The 26,823-nt window shown below is 46.2% G+C and overlaps 1 protein-coding gene across 5 annotated transcripts in view; it reads right to left on the minus strand.

The window, feature by feature from the left end:
* The window catches only part of TRIOBP (TRIO and F-actin binding protein), a 60,239-nt gene that overhangs the window by 7,443 nt on the left and 25,973 nt on the right, over window positions 1-26,823 (minus strand). For 3 of the 5 annotated variants that reach the window (XM_028747617.2, XM_077934978.1, XM_077934979.1), the window contains 8 exons: window positions 11,010-11,066; window positions 10,395-10,463; window positions 8,800-8,889; window positions 7,437-7,546; window positions 4,660-5,218; window positions 2,795-2,890; window positions 1,122-1,269; window positions 164-275 (listed from right to left, as the gene is read on the minus strand). In XM_028747617.2, coding sequence (XP_028603450.2) covers window positions 164-275; window positions 1,122-1,269; window positions 2,795-2,890; window positions 4,660-5,218; window positions 7,437-7,546; window positions 8,800-8,889; window positions 10,395-10,463; window positions 11,010-11,066 — 1,241 coding nt within the window. Of the gene's footprint in view, window positions 1-163; window positions 276-1,121; window positions 1,270-2,794; window positions 2,891-4,659; window positions 5,219-7,436; window positions 7,547-8,799; window positions 8,890-10,394; window positions 10,464-11,009; window positions 11,067-13,643; window positions 13,857-24,201; window positions 24,376-26,823 lie in introns of those variants that run through there. The other 2 variants (XM_028747619.2, XM_028747618.2) reach the window with 2 other exon arrangements.

Raw genomic sequence — 26,823 nt, forward strand, 5'->3', positions numbered from 1 at the left:
TAGTTATCAGGATCCCACAATCCACCCCCCATCCCTCCTTTACATCAGACCCAACAATGTTGCAAGCTGCACTTGGGAACAGACAACCCTCTCCTCCTCTCTAAACTCAGGGACACTATTCCAAGTTCAGAATGGAGGCCGAAGAGCCATTTAAGTTACTTACTGATGCTGCCGCCGGAGTGTATCAGTGTCTAAACCACCCTTCTGGAAGCTGCGGGTCCTGCCCAGTTCTTTATTCAGCTCTTCCCTGTGTGCCTTCTTCAGTGCTTCAATTGCTAGAGGGAAAGGAAATTTGAAAAATGGGCAAAAGAAAACAGAAGCCAGGGAAGACACGCGAGATGTGCTGAAGTAGAAAGTGCAATGCATTTTAATTCTTCCTAGCTAAATGGGAGAAGCCAAGCCTTCTTGGGGAAGAGACAGAGCTCAGTGGGGACACAGCACAAGCTTTAAATTCAATCTCTGCCATCTTGCCAGTTTAAACAACAGCAGCAACTGAGCAGGCAGCAGGCAACAAGGAAGATCCTTTGTGCAAGAACCTGGAGAGATTCTGCCAGTCAAAGTAGACAACAGTGGGTTAGATAGACCAATGGTCTGTCTCAGTAGAAGTAAGCCTCATATGTACACAAAACACCCATTATTCCATTCCATGTGTCAGAGAAGATGCTTGAAGATGTCTAGACAATATGCATAAACGCACATACACATATGTATATAGACATGCCATGTGTCCTGATGATATCAAATTATGTCCCACCTTTCTAAGGAGCTTTAAAAGACGGAAAAGACAGTCATCCCCCAGCCTGCATTCTACCCTCACGATCACGCTGTGCAGTAGGTTAGGTTGAGGGTGGTTGGCTGGCCCAAAGTCATCCAATGGGCTTCATATCCAAGCAGGGATTTAGAACTGGATTTCCCCAATCCTAGGGCCCATCTGCACTACACATTTAAAGCAATGTCATGCCACTTGGAACAGTCACGGTTTCTCCCAAAGAATCCTGGGAGCTGTAGTCTGCTAAAGCTGCCAGGAATTGTTAGGAGACCGAAGGGACTTCTCTAATGACCATATCTTAGCTAGACAAAGGGGCACATCCAGCAACCCAAGAACACACAGTAGCTCCTACCTGCCGCTGTAGCAGCTGCCTCCTCAGAAAGAAGCCGCTCCTTCTCTTGCCGCAACCGCTCCATCTCCTGCTGGTGATGCCGCTGCAGTTCCGTCATAACCTGTTGATGGGAAGTCTCCATCTCTGCTAAACTGCGCTCACATGCCTCCTGCCAGAGAGATCAGGAGTTGGGGGTGGCGGGGGCGAGAGGAGAGGAGAGGAGAAGAGAATGAAATGCTGCAGGCAGCCTGACTGCGAGACTTAAGTGGGGGGAAATCTAGGGTGAACAAAGGCTGAGCTTGGCAAACCAAGCCATGGACCCCGATTCAAGAGAGATTTCAGGTGCTTAAAAGACAGCTGGCTCAGTGGCCATGTATACCCAACTTTTTCCTATAAGTAGTAGCAGCAGCTGTAGTCATCATGATGTCATCCTACAGCTCTCCCCATTGTTCAGGGATGGGGAACTGGCAGCCCTGCAGATGATGTTGGGCCCCCAAGTCCTTTCAGCCCAAGCCATCATGGCCAAGGATCAGGGATGATGGGAGTTGTAGTTCAGTGGCATCTGGAGGTTCTCCACTCCAGCCAGAGCTAGTTGCATGTCTTGAACACAGACACACACGGTGAAATGGAAATATTCAGAAGTGCCTTTCCCTCTCATGCTTATATCTTGGGTTGCCACATGGGGGCATACGAAGAGCAAATGATCGCAAAAGAATGGTAGAGATCCCCCACCACAGACACCGTACACTAGATGGAGTTGTATGACCGTTTGCTTATAAAAACCACATCGCAAATGGAAAGCAACTTATTAAAAACACAAAAGCAGGGCAAAACTAAGCCTTTATAAGGCTTACAGTTCATTACATGAAGACTGCAAACCAGTTCTCAATATTTACCGTATTTTTTGCTCTATAAGATGCACCAGACCACAAGACGCACCTAGTTTTTGGAGGAGGAAAACAAGAAAAAAAATATTCTGAATCTCAGAAGCCAGAACAGCAAGAGGGATCACTGCGCAGTGAAAGCAGCAATCCCTCTCGCTGTTCTGGCTTCTGGGATAGCTGCGCAGCCTGCATTCGCTCCATAAGACGCACACACATTTCCCCTTACTTTTTAGGAGGGAAAAAGTGAGTCTTATAGAGCAAAAAATACGGTATTCCTGCGGCTTTAATTTATGTACCAACAATTTTAAAAATGTGGTGTGCAAATATATGTATTTTACACTTGTTTCTAGAGTTTGATTTGCACGACACAGAACACAGCAGATGGCTGCAATCATATGGCAACTTGCTTCAGGGGCCAAGAGTGCAATAAACACTTTCAGTGTTAGCTAAACTTGCCGCTCTTTCCTCCAGACCTACGTTTTGCTTATTTTTGGTGCTTTAATAGACCAACAAAGGTGACGCATAAGGGCAGGCCAGGATCAGGCTCTCTTCTGGTTTTTCCTAAAGCCGACTGCCCTGGCCATGCATTAGGCAGGGAGGTCTTTGCATATAACAGTTATAAATAATTAGCATTGATTACAGATGGGTCTGATTGTGGTTGCTATGGCAGCAATAAGCTATATTAAGTGCCAGCAAATGAGGTTGACTCCCTGCCCCTCAGTCCTTGCTTCCCTGCCCTTATGGCATGGGCTTGGTGGGGAGGAGATAAAATGAAAAGCTGGCAGATTCAGATCACAGCTATGATGTTACCTGAGAGATGTAGCCTCGGGGTGCATGCCCGTCTCGGTGAGATTTTGCTTCACTGTGGGCACGCAAGGACTCTAGCTGTGACCTCAGAACCTGGACCTGTGTAGGGGAAAAAAATGAGGTCTAACCATACTGAAGGATTTCTTCAAATCAACATGCTGCACTAACCTCTGCCTGCCCTTATCCAGTCCCCACCTGCCTGCCATCTTGCCAGTTTGAGGGGTGGGCACTGCCTGGCAGCTTTTCCCTCCTCCTTAGTCTCCATGGTGGCCCTTGCAGGACCTAGCAGGGAGGAGGAGGGAGGATAAAGCTGGAATCAGTGGGTTCTGCCTGTCGTGGGCTTTGGCTCCCCCTACTGCCCGTCTCCCTGCCTGCCACCCTACCAGTCTCAAGGGGCACCAGCCTCTTTGCAACAAGGCAATACACACTCAAAACAGAGAGAGGCCGAGGCACCCAGAGCAGGGTTAGAAATGAGCCAAGCGCTTTTTGCGACTGGCGCGGGTCCAATTGCAACGGTGTGGAGATCTCTGGATTCTGGGTTGGCAACTGACATCTGGCTGCCTCTCCAGCTTTCCTAAGCAGGCAAACCGAAGAGCTAATTTACTGCATTTAAATCCCACCTTTTTCTCCAAGGAATACATGGTTCACCCCGTTCCTCAGTGAATCCCTACAGCAGGCATTTCCAAAGTCCGTTTTGGGGGCCTAATCCGGCCCCGCTGGTTGGTTTAATCCGACCCCTGGGGCAGTTTATTCCTGAGATAAAATCCTTTAAAAAAGCTCAAAAACTTCGGTCGGCCCTCACACATGTTCACTTCATCAAATCTGGCCCTCTTTGAAAAAAGTCTGGACACCCCTGTTAAGAGGCTGTGAGTTGCCCAAGGTCACCTAGTGAGCTTCATAACTGAGTGGGGAATTGCACCCTGATCTCCCAGGTCTTAGTTTTGACACTCTTAAACACTACACCACCCTGGCTTCCTAGAGTACTTCTGCTATGGAGCAGCTATATAAATTAAGTAGGAAAATAAACATGGGGGAAAGCCACATGTCATTTAGAGAAGGATCTGAAATATTTTCCCGGAAGTTTGAATTTGTTTTATTCTGGATTGTTTTATTTGATGTTTTAATGTGTTGTAAACCGCTTTGAGATTCCACCCCCCTTTAAAAGATATAGAAATGAAATGAATAATAATGATAGCAGTAATAAAAAAAAAATTTACGAGACCACTGTAAGCAGATGAAAACATTAACAGGATTTTAATCTCACTTGTAATGTAACAAACACTATGGATAGATACAAAATATAGATTATGAAATAATATGCAGTTGAAAATGCTGACAATAGGACCCACGGAGGGGATGGGGAGGAAGTCTACAGGGAACCAGGCAGAAAGCCTTCTCGGTAGTGGCGCCCGCCCTGTGAAACACCCTCCCATCAGATGTCAAAGAGATAAACAACCACCTGACATTTAGAAGACATCTGAAGGCAGCCCTGTTCAGGGAAGTTTTTAAAGATGTGACATTTTAATCTTTGCTGGAAGCCGCCCAGAGTAGCTGGGGAAACCCAGCCAGATGGCCGGGGTACAAATAATAAATTATTATTATTCAGATAAATCACTTTATATGGATATGTATTTGGTATTGTTATAAATTTATATTCGTAGAATCAAATAAAACAATTTAAATAAATAAATAAATAAATAAATAAATAAATAAATAAAAGGCACCCAAGGCTTAAGGTGCCATTGGGTGATTAGCTTACACACCTGAATTTCTAACACTGACACAAAATATGAAACAAGCTTGCGAAAAAAAAGGAAACAGCACTCTCTTCTTGAAAACGATTAAGGCCACGCCATGACTAACCATACCTCTTTCTCCAGCGCCTCGTTTGCACCCTCGTGGGCTCCTTTGCCCTGGTTCAGCAGTGCCATCAGGGGCACCCGCTTGGATTCCTTCAGGGGCAAGCGCTCCAGCTCCTGCCACTTCTTCTCTATCTCTTCGCTCAGCCGAGTCCTCTGGGCTTCAGAGAGGGGGCCCCCCGGAGCCTCGTGGCCTCCTGCTTTAGGGCAGACGTCCCCTGCCAGGCCATCTGTCTGCAGGACCCCAGTGGCCGGAGACTCAAACCACTTCCGCCTTTCCTCGGAGCGGAGAGCCAGGTCCCTCTCCAGCTCCTCACGCTTGGCCACGCTCTCCGTGGCTCTTGCGCTCCCTCTTGTCCATTGCGGAGATCCGTGGCCCGCGGGCCCCTGCTGCAAGGGGGACAGCTCCACGTAGTCAAAAGCGTGGCGCGTCCCATCTGCTCTCCTGCTGCTGCCGCTCCTGGTTACCGCCTCAGATCCTGTGCTTGGCCGCTGCTCCTCTGTCCTGATGGAGCTCTTGGGGGATCCATAGCTGCGGAAGGAATTCTCCTTATTGCTGTCAGATAGCCTAGAATCAGGAGGAGAGGTGGGAATGGCGCAGGTAAGCATTGCGAAAGCGGGCCATACAAAATTCTCCCCAATTCTGTTATGTGGTCACGCCCAGATCTGAGAACAGCCCAAGTGCAGTCAGCCCTGCTACGTCACGTGGCGACACAAAAGGAAATTTTGTGTGTGGCTGCAGCATCAGGCCAAAGACCCATCGAGCCTAGCATCCTGCCTAGTCCTGGGAAATATATTGATATACAGTGGTGCCTCTGGTTGTGAACAGGATCCGTTCCGGAGGCCCGCTTGCAACCTGAACAGAACGCAACCCGCGTCTGCACAGGTCACGACTTGCCGCTTCTGCGCATGCACGTGACATCATTTTGCGCGTCTGCGCATGCGCAGAAACCCGGAAGTAACCCGTTCCGTTACTTCTGGGTTGCCATGGGATGCAACCTGAAAACACTCAACCTGAAGCAAACGTAACATGAGGTATGACTGTATCGCCCAGGACAGGTATGAGGGGCAGACCATGACAGAGGCTTCACCTGGCAGTATACTGGCAGCTGTTACAGCTTGTTCCTCCTTCGGCTACTTTAAACTCTCTGTGGAAGCACGGACAGCTACGTGCTTCTCAGCAGAGCAATTGAAAGAAGCCTCTGGCTTGTGCAAGCCAGAGGTGGGGTGAGAGCAGTTTAATGCTCAGCTGGGGGGTGTGCCCCCCGGCTGAGCAGCGCAAGTTCTCTCCATGCCAAGTGCTGGGGATGGAGGAAATCCCTCCGCCCCCAGCGCCAGTTACAAGTTGCACCGTCCCCGGCCCCACGAGGCGCTGAAGTGAAACTGCCTTAGCTTCCTTGGACAGCAGCAGTTTCAACCTGGCGCCTCGAGGACCAGGGTCAATGCAGCTTGTTGTGTCAACATCACGGTGTATCACCAGATCGCGATGTTTGGCGGGTGATAACATTGTGATGTTGAAAACCCGGCATCGCCCAACCCTAATCCTGTTCTTACAGAGGCCCGCCAGATTGCACAGGCTTGGCATGTAGGAAGTCTCAGATTCAGATTCTCCTGCATCTCCAATCAGGACTGCGAAAGACCCCTGCCTGATACCTTGGCGAGCGACTGATGGTTACTGTAGACAACACTGAGCAAGATTAGTGAGCTGGCTCATACCTGCTGGGAGAGCTCAGCTGGTAGAGCATGAAACTCTTAATCTCGGAGTTGTGGGTTCAAGGCTTACACTGGGCAAAAGGTTCCTACATTGCAGGGGGTTGGGCTAGATGCCAGCTGTTACAGCTTGGTCCCTTCCAGCTCTACAATTTTATGATTCTAGGTGGGCAGAGTGACATCAGACGACTGTTGTTTTTTTGGCTGCCAGGGTCTTGCAGAGCACTTTGTAATGCATGTTGCCACTTTGACCATCGGCAGACAACAAGCTGATGGGTGGTGCCTGCAAACCCCCTTTTCAGGTGAGCCAGGTTTTTTACCCACCTCACCCGACGCCATGTCTGACCTCTGGTATAGGGCAGGTGGGTCTGCCATGGCTCCAATGGCCAGCAGGGCCAAATGGGGAGGTCTGGCACAAAGGCTGGAGACTCCTTAATCTCAAGCTAGATAGCTGCAGCTTCCGAACTCTGTAAAAACTCTCTGCCAGACTCTTTAGCATCACAGTTCTGCCACGTTTGTTCTGAACATGGCCTCCAGAACTCCCCACTCAAAGGATATGAGTATTAACCTACCGTCAGAAGTACCAAAAGAGAACTTGTGCGTGTTTATTTGCTTGTTTGGCTAAGAGGTCATTACTGCCCACCAGCCCCTAAGCAGCGGCTAATGATTTGCTGCAGCAAGCAACTGTCTATTACAGGAGTAATATCAGATAGCTTATCTGTGACATAGGATAACACACTGAGCAACTGCAATGGCCAAAGGAACAAAACTAGATTTACTGAAACAAGTGTTCTTGGCTTGTTCTCATGTTTTTTTGGAGAGAGAGAAAATGGTGAGCATTTGTTTCTTGCCTAATGCCAAGCCAGTACTCTGATCCGTTTCCTCCCAGTGTGGCAGGAGGAGGAGAGGACCCATTTGAGCACCACACACCAACCCCCTCAATCATCCCCAGTAAGCCACAGTTTGTTTAACTTTGGCTTACTGTTTCATACAAATCAGGCCAATTAATAAATCAGGAAAACGGATCAAAACTGCTGTGCTGTCAGACAAGGGGGGAAATATCAGAAGGTGCCTACTTTGTGACATCTGGCACACTGGCAGGGCGTATACTTTTCCTCAGAGCTTCTATCCAGTTCCGCCGGATTCCCGATGTCATTGCAGACAACGTAAAGACACCATCTTTAGTCTGAAAGGGAAAAACCGGACACAGACATGTATTCTCCTTCCGATACAGCAAAGAGATCTGAAGATGCAATGCAAGGCTTCATTGCCACTGAACCCTTCAAGCATATCTGGCAAACATATCTATTTCCACAGAGCCTAAAAATGTGGGGCTTGGCTAAACAGGGCCTCATATATGCTCATCCCAATAGCAACTGCCAAGCCCCCCCCTGAGCTCCCCTCCCCCACCACATTATTATTGTTTTCAATTGAGTTGTTTTGGATTTAGGAGGGTTGCCTAATTTTTTGGCCTGCTGCCATTGGTGATTCATGCATTTTGCCTGTTTGGAGGCCCTGAGCACGACCAGTTTTTCTTCCGTGAAATGGGTATTTCTTATATTTCCAAAATCTAAAGAGGAGAGCCTTTTGAATTAAGTGAGACTTGAGTCCAGGACTCTTTGGTCCAAACCAAACTCTTTATTTACTGGATCTCACTTTCTACATGTAAATTACAGACACGTTTTGCAGACACTTAATAAGATGATGGTCCCTGACTCCGCTCCCCCTTCTCCTTTCTGGCTGCAGGTGCTCCTGTTCCATGGGATTGAAGCCAAGTTACAGGGAACCAGGCAGAGGGCCTTCTCGGTAGTGGCACCCGCCCTGTGGAACGCCCTCCCAACAGATGTCAAAGAGAAAAATAACTACCAAATGTTTAGAAAACATCTGAAGGCAGCCCTGTTTAGGGAAGCTTTTAACGTTTAATAGGTTATTGTATTTTAGTGTTCTGTTGGAAGCTGCCCAGAGTGGCTGGGGAAACGCAGCCAGATGGGCGGGGTATAATTATTATTATTTATTATTATTATTATTATTATTATTATTATTATTATTATTATCCATTAGAAAAGAGAGCTCACTGAAGCTGGCAGCAGACAGCCCTCTCCAGGCATCCCCAGGGGCGCTTGCCACCTGGAAGTGTGTCCATGGGCTGTGGTACCTCTTCCTTTCCTCGAGGAGCAACGTTATCAATCAGGAATTGGGCCAATAAGAATAGAAGCAGCCCCTTGCCACTCAACCACCCAACATATGTGCCCTGGTGTTAGAATGAAGAACTTGTACACTATATAATCAAGGACTGAAGTGAACTGCAGGCAGAAATATCTACCCCACCTCCGCACTTCAAACAACATGGTTATTGCAGCAGTATCTAATAATCTAAAATACGCATAGGCCAGATGGCCTTTTTGCTCCATCCAGACTCTACGGGTTCTAAGCACTCACGTGTATCTGGAAGCCATAGTTCCGCTGCACTGCATATTCTGTCACGTCGGTGCAAGAGCGAAGGTCAATCTCTCCATCCAGTTCATCGGCCTGAAATAACCACCAGACCATCAGCTTAAACAAGGAACCTCACTTAATAGCATCACCATCACCACCACCAACAACAACAACAAAAAGCATGCATGTACGTACACACACACACACACACACACACACACACTGCACTTGTCTATCACATCCTATCTACTTTCCTCCAATATTTTCCCCCATACCCCACAGACCTGACATTATTAAAATTTTAGTTTACTAATCCTCCTCAGTTAATAGAAAATAGGATATAGGATTCCCATAGTTTCCACTCTGCCCTTACAAGCTGTGTCCCATGTACACTTTTTGCTTGTCCCCCCCCCCACAAATAATAATGTCCAACAAGCAGAAACTGTAACAAAGTGTTGCAGTGTGATGTGTTCAGGATTCCAGCCATTCCCACTCCCACCCCTCCAGTTTTCTATTTTTAGACCAACAGTCAGCATTGGGGTGAGCACTGAGCATGCTCAGTCCTCCTTGAGCTGGTTTGGGTTCCACCCCCTCAAAGATTCTTGCACTTTTGCAAAATTGATTTCCCCCAAGCCTGCCAATGCCTCCCCTGCGTTCATCTGCACCATACATTTAAAGCAAGTTCCCAAGGAAGGGGGATTCATTGTTAAACCACTCTATTAATATCAGGCAACACCTTCACTGTACTCTTTGTGGCTGCAAAAAAACCTTTTTGTTTAAGAAAACCTATCCAGACAATGTAAAATATTTGCATGTGTTTCAATCAGGTTTTTAGCTGATCAGTGATTCTGATTACATTTTGAATGTTTTAAATCACTGCTTTTAACAGTTTCTTACTTGTAGTTTTATAAACTGCTTGGAGGTTTTATTACAATAAAGTGGTATCTAAATCTTGTGAAACAAATTTAGGGCATCCTCCCATCAGATGCCAAGGACATATAAGGACATAAACAACTACAGTTGTACCTCTGAAGTTGAACGGAATCCCTTCCAGAAGTCTGTTCGACTTCCAAAACGTTCAGAAACCAAGGTGCGGCTTCCGATTGGCTGCAGGAAGCTCCTGCAGCCAATCGGAAGCCGTGTCAGACGTTCAGGTTCCAAAGAACGTTTGCAAACCGGAACACTTAATTCCAGGTTTGTGGCGTTCGGGAGCCAAAACATTTGATTCGCAAGGCTTTCGGGATCTAAGGTACGACTGTACCTGACTTTTAGAAGACATCTGGAGGCAGTCCTGTTTAGGGAGGTTTTTAAGGATTGATGTTTTTAGATATGTTGTAAGCCGCCCAGAGTGACTGAGGAAATAATTGTATTATTGTTATTATTAAACAAACACACACATGGTGCAGCCAGGACCTGTGCCTGTGTGGTGCTGTGTGGGCTACACAAGGAACGACACTCACAACCTGAAAATTTGAAACAAGAGGTAATAATGGCATGCTGTGCTTTTAACAAAGAACACCCGTAAATTTCTCTCCATCGCTGTGCAAGTCCCGCCCCCCGTGCAGGAGAGGTCATGAAGGCCAGGAAGCTTTTCTTACCTCCTCAGCATTGGAGTCCCTGTAATACCTCAGGCTCGAGTCTGTCAACACAAACCAATGCTTCGTCCACTGCAGACAGAACCATTAAAAAGGGAAGGAAAAGGGGGAGGGCAAGACAAGAGGGGAGAGCTAAATTAAAACGTCGACGGAAGTGCACAGCGTTCATTGACCTTTCAAACTTGCACTCAATAAAAAAAGAAGAAGGTGCCAAACTCAACTCTGACCACTCCATCTGCTCAGGAGACACCGCCCTCCCAGCGTTTATTCAATGAGATGTAGGGCGGAGATTGACAGGAAACGTGCAACAGGGGTTGTGGAATACACAGAGCATGCTAGGTAGCAGTAAGAAGGCCTAGTCTTGGGATTCCCAGGTTCTCAGCTGTGCATCCATTTCATTCCAAAAAGGAATTCTGCAAGGTTGTTCCAGAGAGGTTCGTTTTCTGTACATTTATTGGCTTGTTTTTAAAATCCGGAGAGATTTTCACACACCAGGCACAAGAAAAGCTTCCGAGAAACAGCACATTCAACCATGAAGGGAAGTCAAAAGCAGCAGTCGTCCCTGCTGCTTGTTGGGGAGGAGGGAGAAGAGGAATACACTTATTTATTTGGACTTACCTCTCCTGGCTCCTCCAATATGGACATCCATCCCTTCTTGAAATTGAGAAGATCCGGCTGGAAAGAGGGAGGGGAAAACACACATTTATGAAATCGCATGAGATCGAAGACAAACGTAGACGTCTACAAGAAATCTGTATGTCTGAGATCTAACGATACCTGAACAAAAAAACCGAAGACTTTCTTTTTATTCTAGCAGGCGATATCACTGAATTCTGATTTTATAGTCTGTATATGATGAAAATAATGGGCTGAGTTTCTGTATACCATGCATACACAATTGTAATGGATTAAATGGTTGAAATAAATATCTGGAAAAGTGGAGCGTAGAAAGATGACACTTGTGGCAATTAGAAGAATCAAGTTCTACGCTTACTTGTAACGAGCAGAGGAGGTGTCTGGCTAGTCTCTGGTTGTACAAAAATGAAAATGATACATTTCCCCAACCTGCCGAAGGTTTGAAGTAGAATTCCCTGGTCCCTGACTACCGAGCATGCTGGCTGGGGCTGATGCGAGGCCAAAACATCTGCAGATCAAGGAAGGCAGAACCAGACAGACCCTTAAGCTGATTCAGAAAGTTTTTTTTTTTAAAAGAGAGGCACCCCAGACTTTTTACTATGCCCCTGGTTAAAGCACTCCAAGAGAGAAAATTCGAGCTAGATCTAATTTGCCTAGCCCCAATAACTATTACAGCACTCCAGGGATTTCTGTTCTTTGGAGAGGAGCAATTATCCCCAGCAAACATGGTGCAATGGTTAGAGTGTCTGACGAGGACCTGGGAGATCAGGGTTCAAATCCCCACTCAGCCATGAAGCCCACTGGGTGACCTTGGGCCAGTCACTGTTTTGCAGCCTAACCTACCTAACAGGGTTGTTGTGAAAACCATATGTGCCAAATTAAAGCTCACAGGGGGGAAAGTGGGATATAAATGCAATAATAAATAATTGCACAATCTTAAGCTTACCATTAATTGATGCTACTGTGAGCTTTTTTGTGTGTGTTAAGCATTTCGATTTTAACCGCACTGTATTTTCCTGACGCCAAAACATAATATATATTTATCTGGTTCTTTGGTTTTTGTTTAAAAAACCCACAATGCTGAGTGTATACACACATACATAAACAGTGAATGAGCCTCCTGATTCAATCAGATAGCACACAGCATCTAACAATTTCTTTTGTAAGCAGCACACCAGGAACAGAGAAACAGGAGACACCAGATTTAAATTACGTATTCATTAGGGATGCTGCTAAATTATTTCAGTTCAGATTTTGAGTAACACAGCATCACTGTAGTACCGAATCATAGCATCTTAGAGTTGAAAGGGATGCCAGGGGTCATCTAGTCCACCCCCCTTCAATAGGGGAATCTCAACTAAAGCATCCCTGACAGATGGCCATCCAACCTCTGCTTAAAAACCTCTAAGAAAGGAGAGTCCACAACTTCCCGAGGGAGTCCACTCCACTGTTGAATAGTATAAAAATTCATAGCTGCTCATTTCTGCAAGTAATTCTGGCCCTCCCCCAATGATTTCCTCACCCATAATGAATATTGTGTCAAGGCGAGAGAAATGATTTGAAAAAATGGACAGACCACTTCCTATCATTAGCTTTCCTTCAGAAATTGCATCTTTTCATTATTAACTAGAATCATTAGCATGAAGTAGAAAGACTGGGTTCTGTTTTGTTTGTGAAAATGAAAAAAGAATCCCAAGCGTATTTTTATCAGCTTTCGTCTGAACAAGCAAACAAGCATTCGTTTTGTCATGTCCACACAAGAGAGGAGTAAACATACAATATATTAAAATTACTTGCCCACGGCTATGGAACAAGTCAGATCTGAGATTGAAAGCACTTTTCTTGAAGCGCAAGGGAGGTTTCTCCGATGAGCAACCTGCCCCCCCACTTTCCACCATCACCCCATCTGCTGGCAAAGGCCTTGTGCACAGTCAACAGAAACAGGGTGGATGCCATGCGAAATCAAAGCCAAAATACCACACACTCACTCACTCTCTCACCAAACGGCTGCTACAGCCGAACCAGTTTTGCCTCCCAGTTCAGAACAGCTGACATAGAGCAACATTCATCCCTCTTGCTTCACAAAATCAAACATGGGCATAGCTCCCACCCACACAGCACACACACAATAAAAATCCAGAGAAAACAATTAAATATTTGGACGCACCGCTTACTATAAATATCAAGGGGGAACGGAGGGACAAATAAAGGTATCAAAAGCAGCAGGCTAGATACACCCCCATTCACAAGCAAAATGTACCCCCACTACACACAAAAACCTTCCTATCTTGCCTCTCCTCCGATTCTCTTGGATTTCGGTACTTTTCAGAACCGCTTCAACTTTGCTAATGACGCTGCCTGCCTTGCAGAGGTTTCATTTACTCTGCTTCCCCACATAGCTCCACATAATCCGTTCCTAGTGAGGCAGGGAAGATCTGCTTTTCCTCAAAAAGGAATTGGGGGTGCCTCAGGCCCAGTCTGAACACAAGTCAGTAGGTGTATATCTGGATTCTATAATCCTGAGACTTCAAGATGGGTTTCCATGCCATAGCGAGACCAGACAGGTGCCTCTCTCCACCCCTGAAATGGGAAAAGCAGAAGGGGACATATCCATACCAGAGAGTCATCTGCATCAAGATGGCCATTCACAGGAAAGCTGTCCAGCCACCGTGCCACATCCTGCCACATCTTCCACACCTGGGAAGAAGGTAAGAGTGGGAAGCAGCTCCTTCCAGGTGGGTGCTCAGAGTTCCCTGCAGTTTTCCTAAGAAAGCATCCGTCAGGGTGGCCAGGTGATTTTGCAAACCCAGCTCAGCGAAACTTTCCCTGCTTTCATCTCCCAAGGCTGAGTTCTTGGGTTACACCCAAGGTTATGGCAGGCAGGCTCAAAGCACAGAGGAGTCCCGGCCCGCCCCAAACGGTACAACCGGATTGGACATGGGGCTGGGCCACCTGTTGCTACAACTGCCATTCCCAGCCTATCGCTGCCCGGGCTGGACTGGGGTGTCCGATTGCAGGGACTAGATGTCAACAGGAAGGAGGGGAAAGAAAAGCCACATGGAAACCAGAGCCAGGTGACCCAGGCTCCTTCACTCTGCACCTCCAGGATTGCTAAACACCCCAGGGAGGAGGCAGGGGACGCAAAGTCAACAAATGGGACTGTGCGGTCCTCACGTCCTCACTGCTTCATGCTCAAACCACCCTTTCTCTGCCGAGCTACAGTTGCACCTCTGCCCATCCATACAGAAGGATTTAAAGCTCTCAAACCCAGAAGAACGTTTAAACTTTAAACGAAATCGGACGTTGTTTGTTCCACTTTATTGTTTTGCAACTTGTTAAGTTGCAACGGAATGATCTCTACCTTTTAGAAGTCAGGATTATTATTATTAACATTTTAATGTCATTCTGTTATTGTTACGTTATCCTGTGTCGTCTTTTGTTTCTTCCCTCCCCCCTTCCCTATTTACTTTACTGTAAAAATGTATAATAAAATTTAAAAATAATAAAAGAGTTGTTATTATTTAACAACAACAACAGCAATGCACCCACGATGACGACACAAAGTGGAACATACACTAAATTTGGCAGAGCCTTCCTCCTGGAGCAAGTGTAGAAGCAAAACTTGCATTCAATAGTGACATTTTTAATTTTGTCTTGGATGCATACAGTGGCTTTTGTTCAGGTATGCAGCCAGTCTCCAAGAGAGATCTCATTGCACTGTCTTTTTACCCATTTCCAGACACCCCTTTAAGGCCACATTCAAACCATACATTTAAAGCACGATGATAATACTTTAAACAGTTGTGGCTTCCTCCAAATAATTCTGGGGACTGTAGTTTGTTAAGGGTGGTGAGAGTTGTTAAAGACCCTTATTTCACTCACAGAGCTACAAATTCCCAGAGTGGTGTAAATCAATCCCTCTTCATAGGGAACTCTGGGGATTGTAGCTTTGGGAGGGGAATAGGGTTTTACTAACAACTCTCAGCACCCTTAATATACAGTTCCCAGAAATATTTAGGGGGAGGAACAACTGTTTAAAGCGGGATCATAGTGCTTTAAATGTACCGCATGAATATGGCCTAAAAGCCTAGTGAGGGAGTCAAGCATTTTTAGCAAACTTGAAAAAAACAGAATTGTCCTGTCCAACCCAGACATATATACGCCCCAATGGTCTTTTTGTTGCCTCAGATCAACAGAGACGTCACGTTACAAATCAACTCGGAAGTGGAGTGATGAGCCATCCGGTTGAAACCAAAAGGCCTCCCTTGGCCAGCAACGAGGCAAGAATGAAAAAGTAACAGGAAGCCAAGGAACTCATGCTGACAACTGGGATGTGATAAAAAATGACCTCAGTCTAAACATTGCTAGAGCATGAATACCAAAACAATTGCTTGGGCAGCACATTGGGGGAGGGGGGAAGTGAAGAGCCACAAGGATCTGAAGAACACTGTCAGAATGTGCTGAGTTAGGGAGCCATTGCCCATTCTGCTTCCCTAGAAATCACGGCGGAAGGTAGAAAATGGTGCAAACAGCAGCAAGCAACAGCAGTTAGAATCATAGAATTGGAAGGGATCTCAAACAACATCAAGTCCAACCATTTGCCAATGCAGAAAATCTGTTGCTACAGCATCTCCAATTAACAGAGGCCTAAAAATATTGAACCAAGTAAAGCCCACAACTTTCTGAGGCAGTCTGCTTTCACTGCAAAATGGCTCATACTTTCACAAAGTTCTTCCTGACGTTCTTTCTCGTAATTTAAACCAGCTGGTCCAGGTCCTAGGACTGTGTATGCACCATACATTTCCTGCTCCGTCCAAAGAATCCTGGAAACTGTAGTTTAAAGGTACAGTGGTGCCTCGCAAGACGAAATTAATCCGTTCCGCGAGTCTCTTCGTCTTGCGGTTTTTTCGTCTTGCGAAGCACGGCTATTAGCGGCTTAGCGGCTATTAACGGCTTAGCGGCTTTAAGAAAAAGGAAACAAACTCGCAATAACTTGCAAGACGTTTCGTCTTGCGAAGCAAGCCCATAGGGAAATTCGTCTTGCGAAGCACCTCAAAAAATGAAAAACCCTTTCGTCTAGCGAGTTTTTCGTCTTGTGAGGCATTCGTCTTGCGGGGCACCACTGTACTGGGAACTGTGTGGGGTTAACTACAGTTCCCAGAATTATATGGGAGAAGTCGTGTATTTTAAATGTATGCAGATTCCATTCAACAACAATTTAAGATGGCTATGCTAAAAATGTGCAATTAACCATGAACTTCAATTTTACTCCATTGCCCACCTGCTCCTGGGTCACAACAAGCAATGCTAAATTCAAGTAACACTAGCAGCACTGTGCAAGGCAACAACAAATCTAGATCATCTCCAATGACTTCAAATTCATTAGGATTGCTGTTCTAGTTTTGTTAAGAGTCAGTCCCATTTAATCCCAGAATACTACATATGCTAAATACTACAGTGCTAAAACATTTGATGCACCAGAAGCATCATTACATCATTTACCAAACCAGAGAACCATGCTCTTATCCACTTCCTAGTTTCCTCCATCTCATTCCAGATTAACCACCAATGTCTGGGTTGCTAATTCCCAGAAGAAGAAATACACGAGGAGTTTTGCAAGAAAATCCCTAGGTATTTAGATGGTTACAGAAACATGAACAATAAACAGCAAGCGATTATAATGGATCACTCGAGCCAGTTACACCCAGGTTTCAAAAGGGGCCAAAGGAATGCAGCATGTGTAATATATTTGCATTTTTGCAGCCAAATGTTGTACTGCGTCTCCATGGCATTTTAAGTCCAAATAGACTGGGCCGTCACGCAGATTAGAAGCAAGATAGCACACAAGTAGTAGCCGCAACAAACATCAAAGTAATGAGATGGAGCACATTTATCTAAGAAAGATGCATGGTGTGTCAGGCATTTTCACCAGTGGAAAAAGAGCAAGGATAAAATTTAACCCTGTATGATGGCAACACTAAAATGATGGAGAGCTGCAAGCCACACAGACCAGGCTTCAGCTTGTGGATCTTCCATATTATACAGTGTGAACCTGTGATATTGCTGGACTCTGAACTCTCTGTCAAGTTCAACCCAGCCAGCATGGCTAATGGTCAGGGCTGATGAAAGTGGTAGGCTAAGCACATCTGGAGGATCAGCAGGAAATGCCAATTTTAAGATGACCGTTGCATGATTCTGCAGGAAACAGCCAAAGCAATTTAGCAGCACTGCCATGTGTTGTGTTTCGTCTTAGGACACCATGCCATTTGACACAGAAACAAAGCCAAACTGATCGGAGGGATGAATCAGCTGCATTGCATGAAAAGATTAAAGGGAATTAAATATGCTGAGCCGGCAAAAGCAGGTCTACAGGGGGGAGCATGATAATAGAGTGCAAAGAACGCAAGTACCAAAAGAAGGAAAGGAATTGCATAGGATGGCCCAAACGGGTAAAGGAGGAACAAGAAAGAAAGCTCAAAAGGCTTGTATGGAGATAATTCGGTCCAGTGGTGAGCATGCAACTAGCCTGAATAAAAAGGCAGTCCATAATTTCCTGAGAGTATGGAAGATATTTAACCTCCTGAGGGTAAAAGCTCAATTCATGGCTGGTTACATCCTCACCACAGAGTCTATCTGGTCCTGGAACAAACCAGAAGGCCGAGCTGGAAAAGGATGCTGGAGAAAGCCAGTCCCGAGACTGACAAGAGAGAGAAGGGTAGTTGGGTGGGTTTGGCACATAATAGCAACTGACCCACGTCTGGTGCAAAAGAGGAGAATTCTGCTGTGAGGAATCAGATTTTAATCCCTGTTCACTCGCAAATCTTACTGGCTGTTCTGGCAAAGTTACTATGTATTGACCCTCTTCAACAGGCTGTTATGATGATTAAAGTGGCACAAAGTTTTCAAACATGCTTTGGACCCCAACAGAAATGATATGGCAATTTGTAACAGAATCACTAAGACACCCCAGCACCGCATTTCCATTCCTTGTCTATTTTCCATTGGGGCAACTGAAAAAGGAAGTAGATATTGTCAAAATGGCAGATCTTTTCTATGTGTAAATCACACACTAAAAATAGTGAAAACCAGTCTAGAAAATTTAAGTGGACAAAAGTGAAGGCAAGCACAAGGGCTCACCCAAACCACTACCCAAAAGCTCAGTGAGAGGACATCTGGTAACAGAGGGCCAATGAACAGAGAGCTGGATCTGATCTGCAGGAAGACCTAAGTTTGGCTGCATCTGCACTACACATTAGAAGCACCATACCACTTTAAAGAGTCATGGGTTGCCCCAAGGAATCCTGGGAACTTGCAGAAAAGTCCCACTTCCAGCCAAGATCAACCTCTAAACCACCTGAACTGCACATCCCTTTCCCTACACACCAAAAACTGGCATTAAAAAACCCTGTTTACGTTGATAACATGGAAAGAGTCCACATCCCAATCAAAATTATTCAGGATTCAAACTCCACCAAGTCAGTTGACCAGCTCATCCCAGCTGAAGGCCCCCATTAAAGTAAACAGTGCATGGTATCCAGGGCAAGGAAAAACAAACACACACTTTATTAAAAATAGGTTGTGTGACAGATAGGGATGAGATAAGGAGGACACAATATCGGCTACAAGGGAAAAAAAACCCCAAACACAGCATGCTGTTCCTTTGCTTAGGGTCTTTTAACCCATTCCACATCTGGTTTTCACTAATGAAGTTTGACCAGCAATAAGAAAGGTCTTACGCTTAGTGTTGCATTATCCTGCTGTGGAGTCTGGCTCCCGCTTCCACTCTGGATAATCATTTTATGGAGCTCAGAGTCTTATCTAGCAGTGTAGTGGCAAATTCAGAAGTGTGGGGTCCCTTCATGACAGTCACAGCTATGCGCCTTCTAAGATTATACAATAATCCTATAATTATGCAATAATAATTAGGGATGCATTCCTGCAAATCTCCATGCACTGCCTTTCAGCTGGATCTGTGCGCATCTATCGTGCAAAGCCAGCCGTGCGGGTTCAAGCAAAGGAGGAATTGTAACGAGTTAAGATCTATGCAAACAACTTGCTGCAGGAACCAAAGCAGCGTCAAAAGCAGCATTGCCAGTAGCTACTTTGAATGTAAGTAGAAAAGCAGCAAATATTTTTTTTTATTTAAATAAAAATAAAGTGGTGCAGATAGTAGTAGCTAAATACCAGAAACACAATATTCCACAACCAGGATATTAATGGATCTTCATCACTACCACACAGAAGCAGTTAGCATCACTGTACCATGTGCCCAGTTTGCCAACAAACTAGATTTGTTGTGGGGCAATTCAGGTGACTGTAGATGTAAAAAAAAACCACAACAACCCACAGAAACAGTTAAGCAAGGGAGGGTGGAATGGAAGGGAAGGGAGAAAACGATGTCCTTTGCTTTCTTTAAAAGCTTTGATGTGTCTCTACTTCCTAATTTTTAAATGCAAACCCTTCTGCTGGGTGCACAATTAATCTATGCTTTACAACATTGTCCTGATTCACAACACTAGTAATATGATCTTTCAAGTAGCACGGTCATGTGTTTTTTAAACAGGCATTCAGCTAGTTGCTTACCTGGAGTAAAAAATCAACCTTAGGTGACAGAGCAGGAACACTTTTGTAAACTCTGTGTTAGGTCTCTCCCGCCTCACCCAACAAAACAGGCTATTACCATGTCACAAATTACTTTTTTAAAAAAAGGTATGTGCATGCAGGCTAGCTAGTAACTTTCCAAACATACTTGAGGGCAAAAAAAGCTGCCGGCAATCCCTGCTAGAAACCCTTCCCTAGCCAGAACAACTCCTCACAGGGCTATCAAAATAGTCAGGATACTTCCATATGATCTTTCAAGATTAATTGTGGGACACGCGGCTGAAAGAACTCCGATTTTGAATAAAAGTTGAGGACAGAACATTTGCAAATCTCTCCCCTGAACGTGAGTGGGGAGATGAAGTGTATGCCTAAATAGATAAGTGATTTCAAACCCACCTGGAAAGCGTACGTTTGACAGACAACTCAGCCCTATTTGGGTGTTCACTTCCCACGTGTAATCAGAATAGTGCAAGGGAGAATGAGGAAGAGACCCACTGGCTCTATCATGGACCCTTTGTGTGGCCATGCTGCTTCCATGTGTAAGCGCCCCTAGCAGGAAGCCTGCTGTCCACGAGAAGATATGCCACACAGTTTGGACTCCTAATTGTTCAGGGTTCTAGACTGCACAAGGAGCTTCTCAGCAGATGCTTGGCTGGAAATGTGTAGAGGGGTTGGCATCTGGGCACAATTGGGGTGCGGGTTAGCACATTTTCACATATGAGAAGAATGTATGAGCAGCTTATTATCAACAATGGAAAACCGTGAAAGGAAAATAAAAGATGAAACTAATAGTCAAGACCCAAGACAAAGGTTTATCTTGATTGGTTAGGGAAGCAGCCAGGAACATGCATTTAGGCTGGCCCAACTCCTGCTTTCCTAAGATATCCCAAGCCAGTAAATGGCCCTAACCTGAAAGCTTTGCTCCTTGGGAACTGTTGGAACAGCCTAGCTGTGTGGAGCAGACAATTAAAGGAGGTGGTACATCACTACCCAATGCCCCCCTGAGAAGCCATGTGGGCCATTATAGGCCTCCCCAATCCAGTTTAGGACGGTGGGGAGAGAATGGAGAGGCATGATCTGAGTAGCCTCAGATGGGTCATGATAAAAGCTACTTTACTCTGGGCTTGTTCAGACATATCAACTAAACCATGGTTTGGTCTCATCAACCCTGTCCTCACAAGTTCTCTTTCCCCCTTATCTATGGCACTTAGAGGCAGCCAAACTTTGCTTTGCAGCAAGCCATAGTTTGGTGTTTCATCTCACCGGGTAGACGATGGTTTGAATCAGGATCCCAAATACGTTTGGCTTTGCAGCCCATTGCAAACCAGAGTTTGCCCAGCGGGACAAAAGGGCAGAGTATGGCTCAATACAATACATGGATCAGATGTTTCCAATTGCCACGAGCACAAAGAATGAGCCGAATGCTCATTACATTCTCAACATACCCTACATGGGCAAAAGCTACAGCTGACTGGTTCTCCGTGTATTTCTATAAATATTGCTCTAGGTATGCGTCTGTTAAACTTCTGTCTTCTCACCCTTTTTGGTGAAACTCTGAGGATCAGGAGGCACGTCTTTCCAACCAATCCTTACATGAGCACTGATTACAATCTCCTTTCTGCCCAGATTTGTCCTGGGGTGAGTCTATCTAGCTAACCATGTTCTATGCTCGGAAAAGCAGTGAGAAGGTTAATCAGATAACAAAGCGCCATGAAGTGATCCGGAGCAGGAGGCACCCAGAGATGCTGAACTGGGAACAAGACCATGCCGGCTGGGGAAAATGGGTGGCGGTGCCTACTTCAGTCTTGCGTATCTGATGAGACAGAATCCAACCCTCCTAGAGATTAAAAACAGCTCCCTTTCTGCTAGGCTTGGCTATCGACCAAAGACACCCACTCCCTCCCCTCCTCAGCCTCCCCCAACAAAAGGCAGGGGGAACGCAAAACAAACAGGGCGAGCTTGGTTAGGATTTATGCCACAGTTAGGCAAAAGGGTTAAGGGGGGAGGAAGTTATTACAATTCTACCCTTCAGGCCTCCATCAGGGGGAAGAGCATTTTCACATGTCAGTTTCTTCCTCTCCCACTCCATTAGCAATTATGCTTGGTTTGGGTGCCAGAGGGGGTGGAGGGAGAGGAAAAGGAGCGGTGTCTCCAGGAAGGATAGGAAGGGCTGCAGGATGTTGCGAGGCTGTAGGAAGCGCAGGCCAAGAGAGCTCACCGCCGAGCTCAGAGCTGTGGGTCACTGCCTTCCCCTAATATAGATGTGCACGCAGGCATGATGCCTCCCTTCCCCACGCAGCCAGCCATAGCTAATTGCCATCACATACACACATACACCTCATTTGCACCGGGCCTTTTTTCCACACACAAACTACAAGGCCAACGGCTACAGAGGTGGAGAGAGGAAGGGAAAGGAGCCAATGTGCTCATTCATTTTTGCCTCCTCTTGATTTCAGGAGTTTTCACGTAGGAGTCTCCTGACAAATCTCCCATTAGACCAGGACTGGCAGCAAAAGCAGCAGCCTTCCTCATCCTTGGGTCCCCAGATGTTGCTGGATGATAATTTGCATCATCCCCTAATCATTGGAAATTCTGGCTGGAGGCACTGCGGGGTGGTATGTTTATAGCTGCTCAGCCATGTCTGGTTGGTGGACATTGGTCCCCAACAGAGACAGGGAACCTTTGGCTCTCCAGCTGTTGCTGAACCGCATCCAGGGTTAGAAATTAGCCAGGCACCAGGTGCGTTTTGCAGCTGGTGCAAGTCCAATTGCGACCACACGGAGATCCTCTGGATGCCAGGTTGGCGACTGGGGAAAGCAAAAGGCCACTTAGAGAAGGACCTGAACTATTTTCCTGAAAGCTTGAATTTGTTTTATTCTGGATTGTTTTATCTGATGATTTAATGTGTTGTAAAGTGCTGTGAGATTTGTTCTTTAAAATATAAAGCAATATAGAAATAGAATTATTATTATTAATAATAATAAACTCAATTGCAAAAAAGCACCTAGGCATTCCATTGTGGCAACTGTAATCCAAGTTTAAGGTGCTGTTTGGCAATCAGATTATATATATCTGCATTTCTAACACGGACCACAACTCCCACCAGCCCCAGCTGGCATGGCCAAGGGTGATGGGAATTGTAGTTCAGCAACATCTGGAGGGCCAGAGATATTCTCCACACCTGCTCTACAAGAACAGAAAGTGAGCTATGCAGCGACCTATAGCCAACATTTGCAAGAAGCAGCCAAGACTTCTTGCTCTCCCCATCAGGAAAACACACACCACACTTATCTGTCCCATCTGTGATCAGCAATCCCATTAAATGCTCACTCAGGTAGAATAGGAAACTCATTCTCATGGTTGTGGGTTCAAGCCCCATGTTAGGCAAAAGATTCCTGCATTGCAGGTCGTTGGCCTAGATGACCCTCATGATCCCTTCAAACTCTGTGATTCTGTGACACTGTCTGCAATGAGCCATGGAGATGGGGACTGGACCCTTAAAAAACCTCTGCAGGAGGAGAAGCAGGGAGGAAGAGAGAGGAGAGTTAGAAGAGAACAGGAAGGCCAAAAGGTGAGGCAGCCCCAGAGCTTTCTAAATCCTTTGGCTGCTTTGTAATGTTTTCTGACATTGCAAAAGAAAGCAAAAAGACACAGGCCAAAACAAGGGAAATAATCGGGGCTTTTCCAAAAACGGCATAATGATCATGTCCAAAGCAGAGAGTGAATCCATTCCATGATTGCAGCACACCCACCCACTCCCAGGATGCCAGGGTGGGGGAGGGAAGGGGCTGGAGGAAGGACTGCAGTTGTGCAAACCGGCTCCTGGAGCACCTCCGAAGGCCAGGACGGGAAGCAGCTTCCCAGAGGCAACGATCCCTCCTCGGACAGGGAAACATTTCCCTAACCCGGCCGCAGAGACACCAGTTCTTCCTGGTTACATACATTTAACCGATTTTAGGGGTGGGAACAGAGTCCATCGAGGAAGATCGCTTGCTTCCTAACCCCGCTTTTTGGAATGGAGAGAATATATAACATTAAAATAAAAATGGAGACCTATGTATGCTGGCTTTCCCGTTAACACAGAACTCTTTCCGCAGTCGCCCTGTTTTGAACTCGGAACTGGCACGCGCCTAGCCAAGCGGAAGGTGATCTTAAAAAAAAATAAAAATGTATCGTGCTCTCTCTATAGTCTCTAACGGCCCTGGAACACGGCAACACTTCGTCCTCCGCGCCCGTGTTCGAACGTGTGAATCCTGCCAGCCTCGGCACAACAGCAACGTTGAGGAAACTCTGGGCCTAGGAAGGGGCACGTTAGCTCCGGGGGTGTGATGGAGGTCTAGCCCGGAAACCTTTACGAATGGGAGGGTGGGCGGAAAAAAGGGGCGGCAGACTGGCACGGAATCCAGCACTCCTCTTCTGCCGCAAGAGGAAGCCCCCCCGCCCCGCGCCAAGCAGGAATCCGGATCTTGTGGCCGAGGAGTAGCTGCCTACCTGTCCTTGCCCTCCAGCCCCTTAACAGAAACAACTGCACGAATACGGTGGAAGGAAACCAAGCCAGAAAGTGGCAACTCACCGTCATGCTGCCGGCTGCGCTCAAAGCGGTTAGAGAAGTTCGCTGGTTACTTTTCAAAACCCAGCAAGGCAAAATCGAAATCACCTCCAAGCAGTAGCGGCGGCAGCCTCGATGTCCATTTCCCCACCCTCCCCCTTTCTCTCCCTCCGCTCTCCGCGCTCCCAACCTCTTCTATCCGCCCAGAATAAACTTTTTTTCCTCGCTTTCTCTTTCTTTAAAACTTCCTGGGAGGACCCTTCCTAGCCAATGGGAGGAGATCGAATTTGCAACTTTTGCAGGGCGCAAGTCTCGGACAGCCAATGAGCAGGCGAAGAGGAGGCGGGGGGGGCGGAGCCCGGCTGCCCGAATGCAAAAAGAGAGAGAGAGAAGCGCCAATGAGGAAGCGGAGGGGCAAGGCTTCAGCCATAATAATGGAAAAAAGAGAGATACAGGCTAAATGTTAAGAGAGGCGCCCGTGAGTCCCCTTTGCCTTGCCAGAGGACAGAGAGAGCATGCCAGGCAGCGCTGCCAAGGGTCAGTGGCAAGCCGTTGATGGTGGCGGGGGGGGGGGGGAGTGCAGTCTGGTTGCAGGCAGGCTGGACAAAGCTACCCCACCATTTATGCAAAGCCACAATATTTTGCACCCCACCCTGGTTATAATTCGAGCAAAGCTGCAGAGGACAAGCTCTGAGCCTTAAAGTTCTGCTAGTTTCTTCGTCTTGCTCCTGTGCCTTCTCCCAACGCTGGGAATTGGGGGTTGGGGACACCGGCATCTGGTTGCAATTTGCAGAAAGGAAAGGAGCCCGTTTGACCTACTGCGGAGGCCTTACATCTCTGCGTTCCTCGCTTCCGAATGTTAAACTTGTGTAAAGACGCCCCAGCATCGCAGTAAGAATCAGTGGGGCTGAGGGGGCAACAGAAAGATGGGGAATTGAGAGGAGGTGATGTTTAACTGGATTTCACGATGGTTTAACTGGCAGCTTTTTCCTTGCACAAGTGGCAGTTGATGATCCTAGTGCCCCCAAACTATAAAGCAAACAAGCACATTGGCTGTATTTTAACACCAGGTTAAAATCAGTGGGGCTTACTTCTGAGCAAACAGACAGGCTGCAAGGTCACCTCTAAACTGCCAATATTTTTGCAGGAGGATCATAGCAAATACCTGGAAATTTAGGTCAATACTCTTTGTCTTCCTAGTATAAAAAAGAAACACTTTTGCTGTCAGGATAGTGACACTGAACTGAACTGAAAAATGTGGGATGAACTAATTATTAATGGGGAAATGTACGAACACAGTGCAAGCAAATCACAGCGAATGCTCAATAGACAGGTCATCTGAGTGTGGTTACTCATAAATATTCAGTCCGAATAAAAATGTTCAGCTTTCCCTTACACCAGAGATCTAACAATTACACACATATTGGGCTCTTACTGAATGGAAACAGCTCACATATGAATTTTGTTTCTATGAAGTTCCTAAAATTAAAATTAATGCCACTTAAAACAATCAAGGTTCAAGTTCCTTTGCTGGCAATTCACACACGCACACCTCAACATACAAAGACATTTAAGGTCGAAAAGGACCCCCATGAAGTCCACAAAACGCAGTAACCAAAAAAGAAACTAATATTGACCGGTACATAGTAGCTCCCTTGCCTACTCCAAGCACTAGAAAATTGTCTACCTCCACTGCACAGATGCACACAAGGGCACAGAACAATTTGGCCCGTAAAAACTCACATTCAAATAGCTTAAGTGCGTGCACATAGAGACACACATGCCTCCCCCTGCTTGAACCATCTTAGGGAAGCCTGCCTCACAGCAAGACTCATACCACTGAGAGAATGTTAGGAATGCCATAAAGAATTTGTAAATATAAGGAGTAGGAACTGCACAGAACATACCTTCCAATGTTTCTTCTCCGTTATCCTTATTATTATAGAGAACTGCAATTATGTTAGGCGCTTTGGAGTGTTTGGTAGGTTATATCTGCCAGCTGTGTTTATTCCAGCATACAGCACTGGGGACAGACGGAAGAGGACTCTCCTGTGCTTTGCCTACAAGCCCTCTGAATATTACAAGGTTAGCAAGTTGCCTTTCCTTCTTTCTCCCACAGTCCTTTAGGGGAAAAAACAAACAAACCAGGCTCTCATGCCTGCAGTTCAGCCTGGAGTATATCATGTAAGCAGGTGATTCTCCTTTCCAATCATGCTCAACTGAAATTCAACCTAACAGCTGAACTTCACACTCTCTTAGCTGTGGCGTCCTGCATTTGAAGGAAGGTCCCGTTCACCTGCGGCAAGCACTAGGGAGTTGCCACCCACCCACCACCTCATCTGTTATGATTCCTATCACTTCTCTGGTTGCAGAAGTGAGTAGCAGCACAATAGCAAGCTATAACTGAACACAGATACCCGGCTCCAGTATTCAGTAATTCAATGCGTTAAACCAGCATTCAGAGATCTCAGGGCCAATTCCTGCTGGAGGTGAATGGCTTCGCATTGCCATCTGCTTCCCTGGAAAACCACTGAAGCTTTCAGGGCATGAAGCAGCCCTCTGCCCTTGCAACAAGCTGAAGACAAGCCAGTAGCAAGCTCACTTTGCCAAAGAAAGACAACAGTTGCATGCGTGTGTATCAGCAAT

Source organism: Podarcis muralis, chromosome 10, assembly GCF_964188315.1.
Source record: "Podarcis muralis chromosome 10, rPodMur119.hap1.1, whole genome shotgun sequence".
Taxonomy (NCBI): Eukaryota; Metazoa; Chordata; class Lepidosauria; order Squamata; family Lacertidae; genus Podarcis; species Podarcis muralis.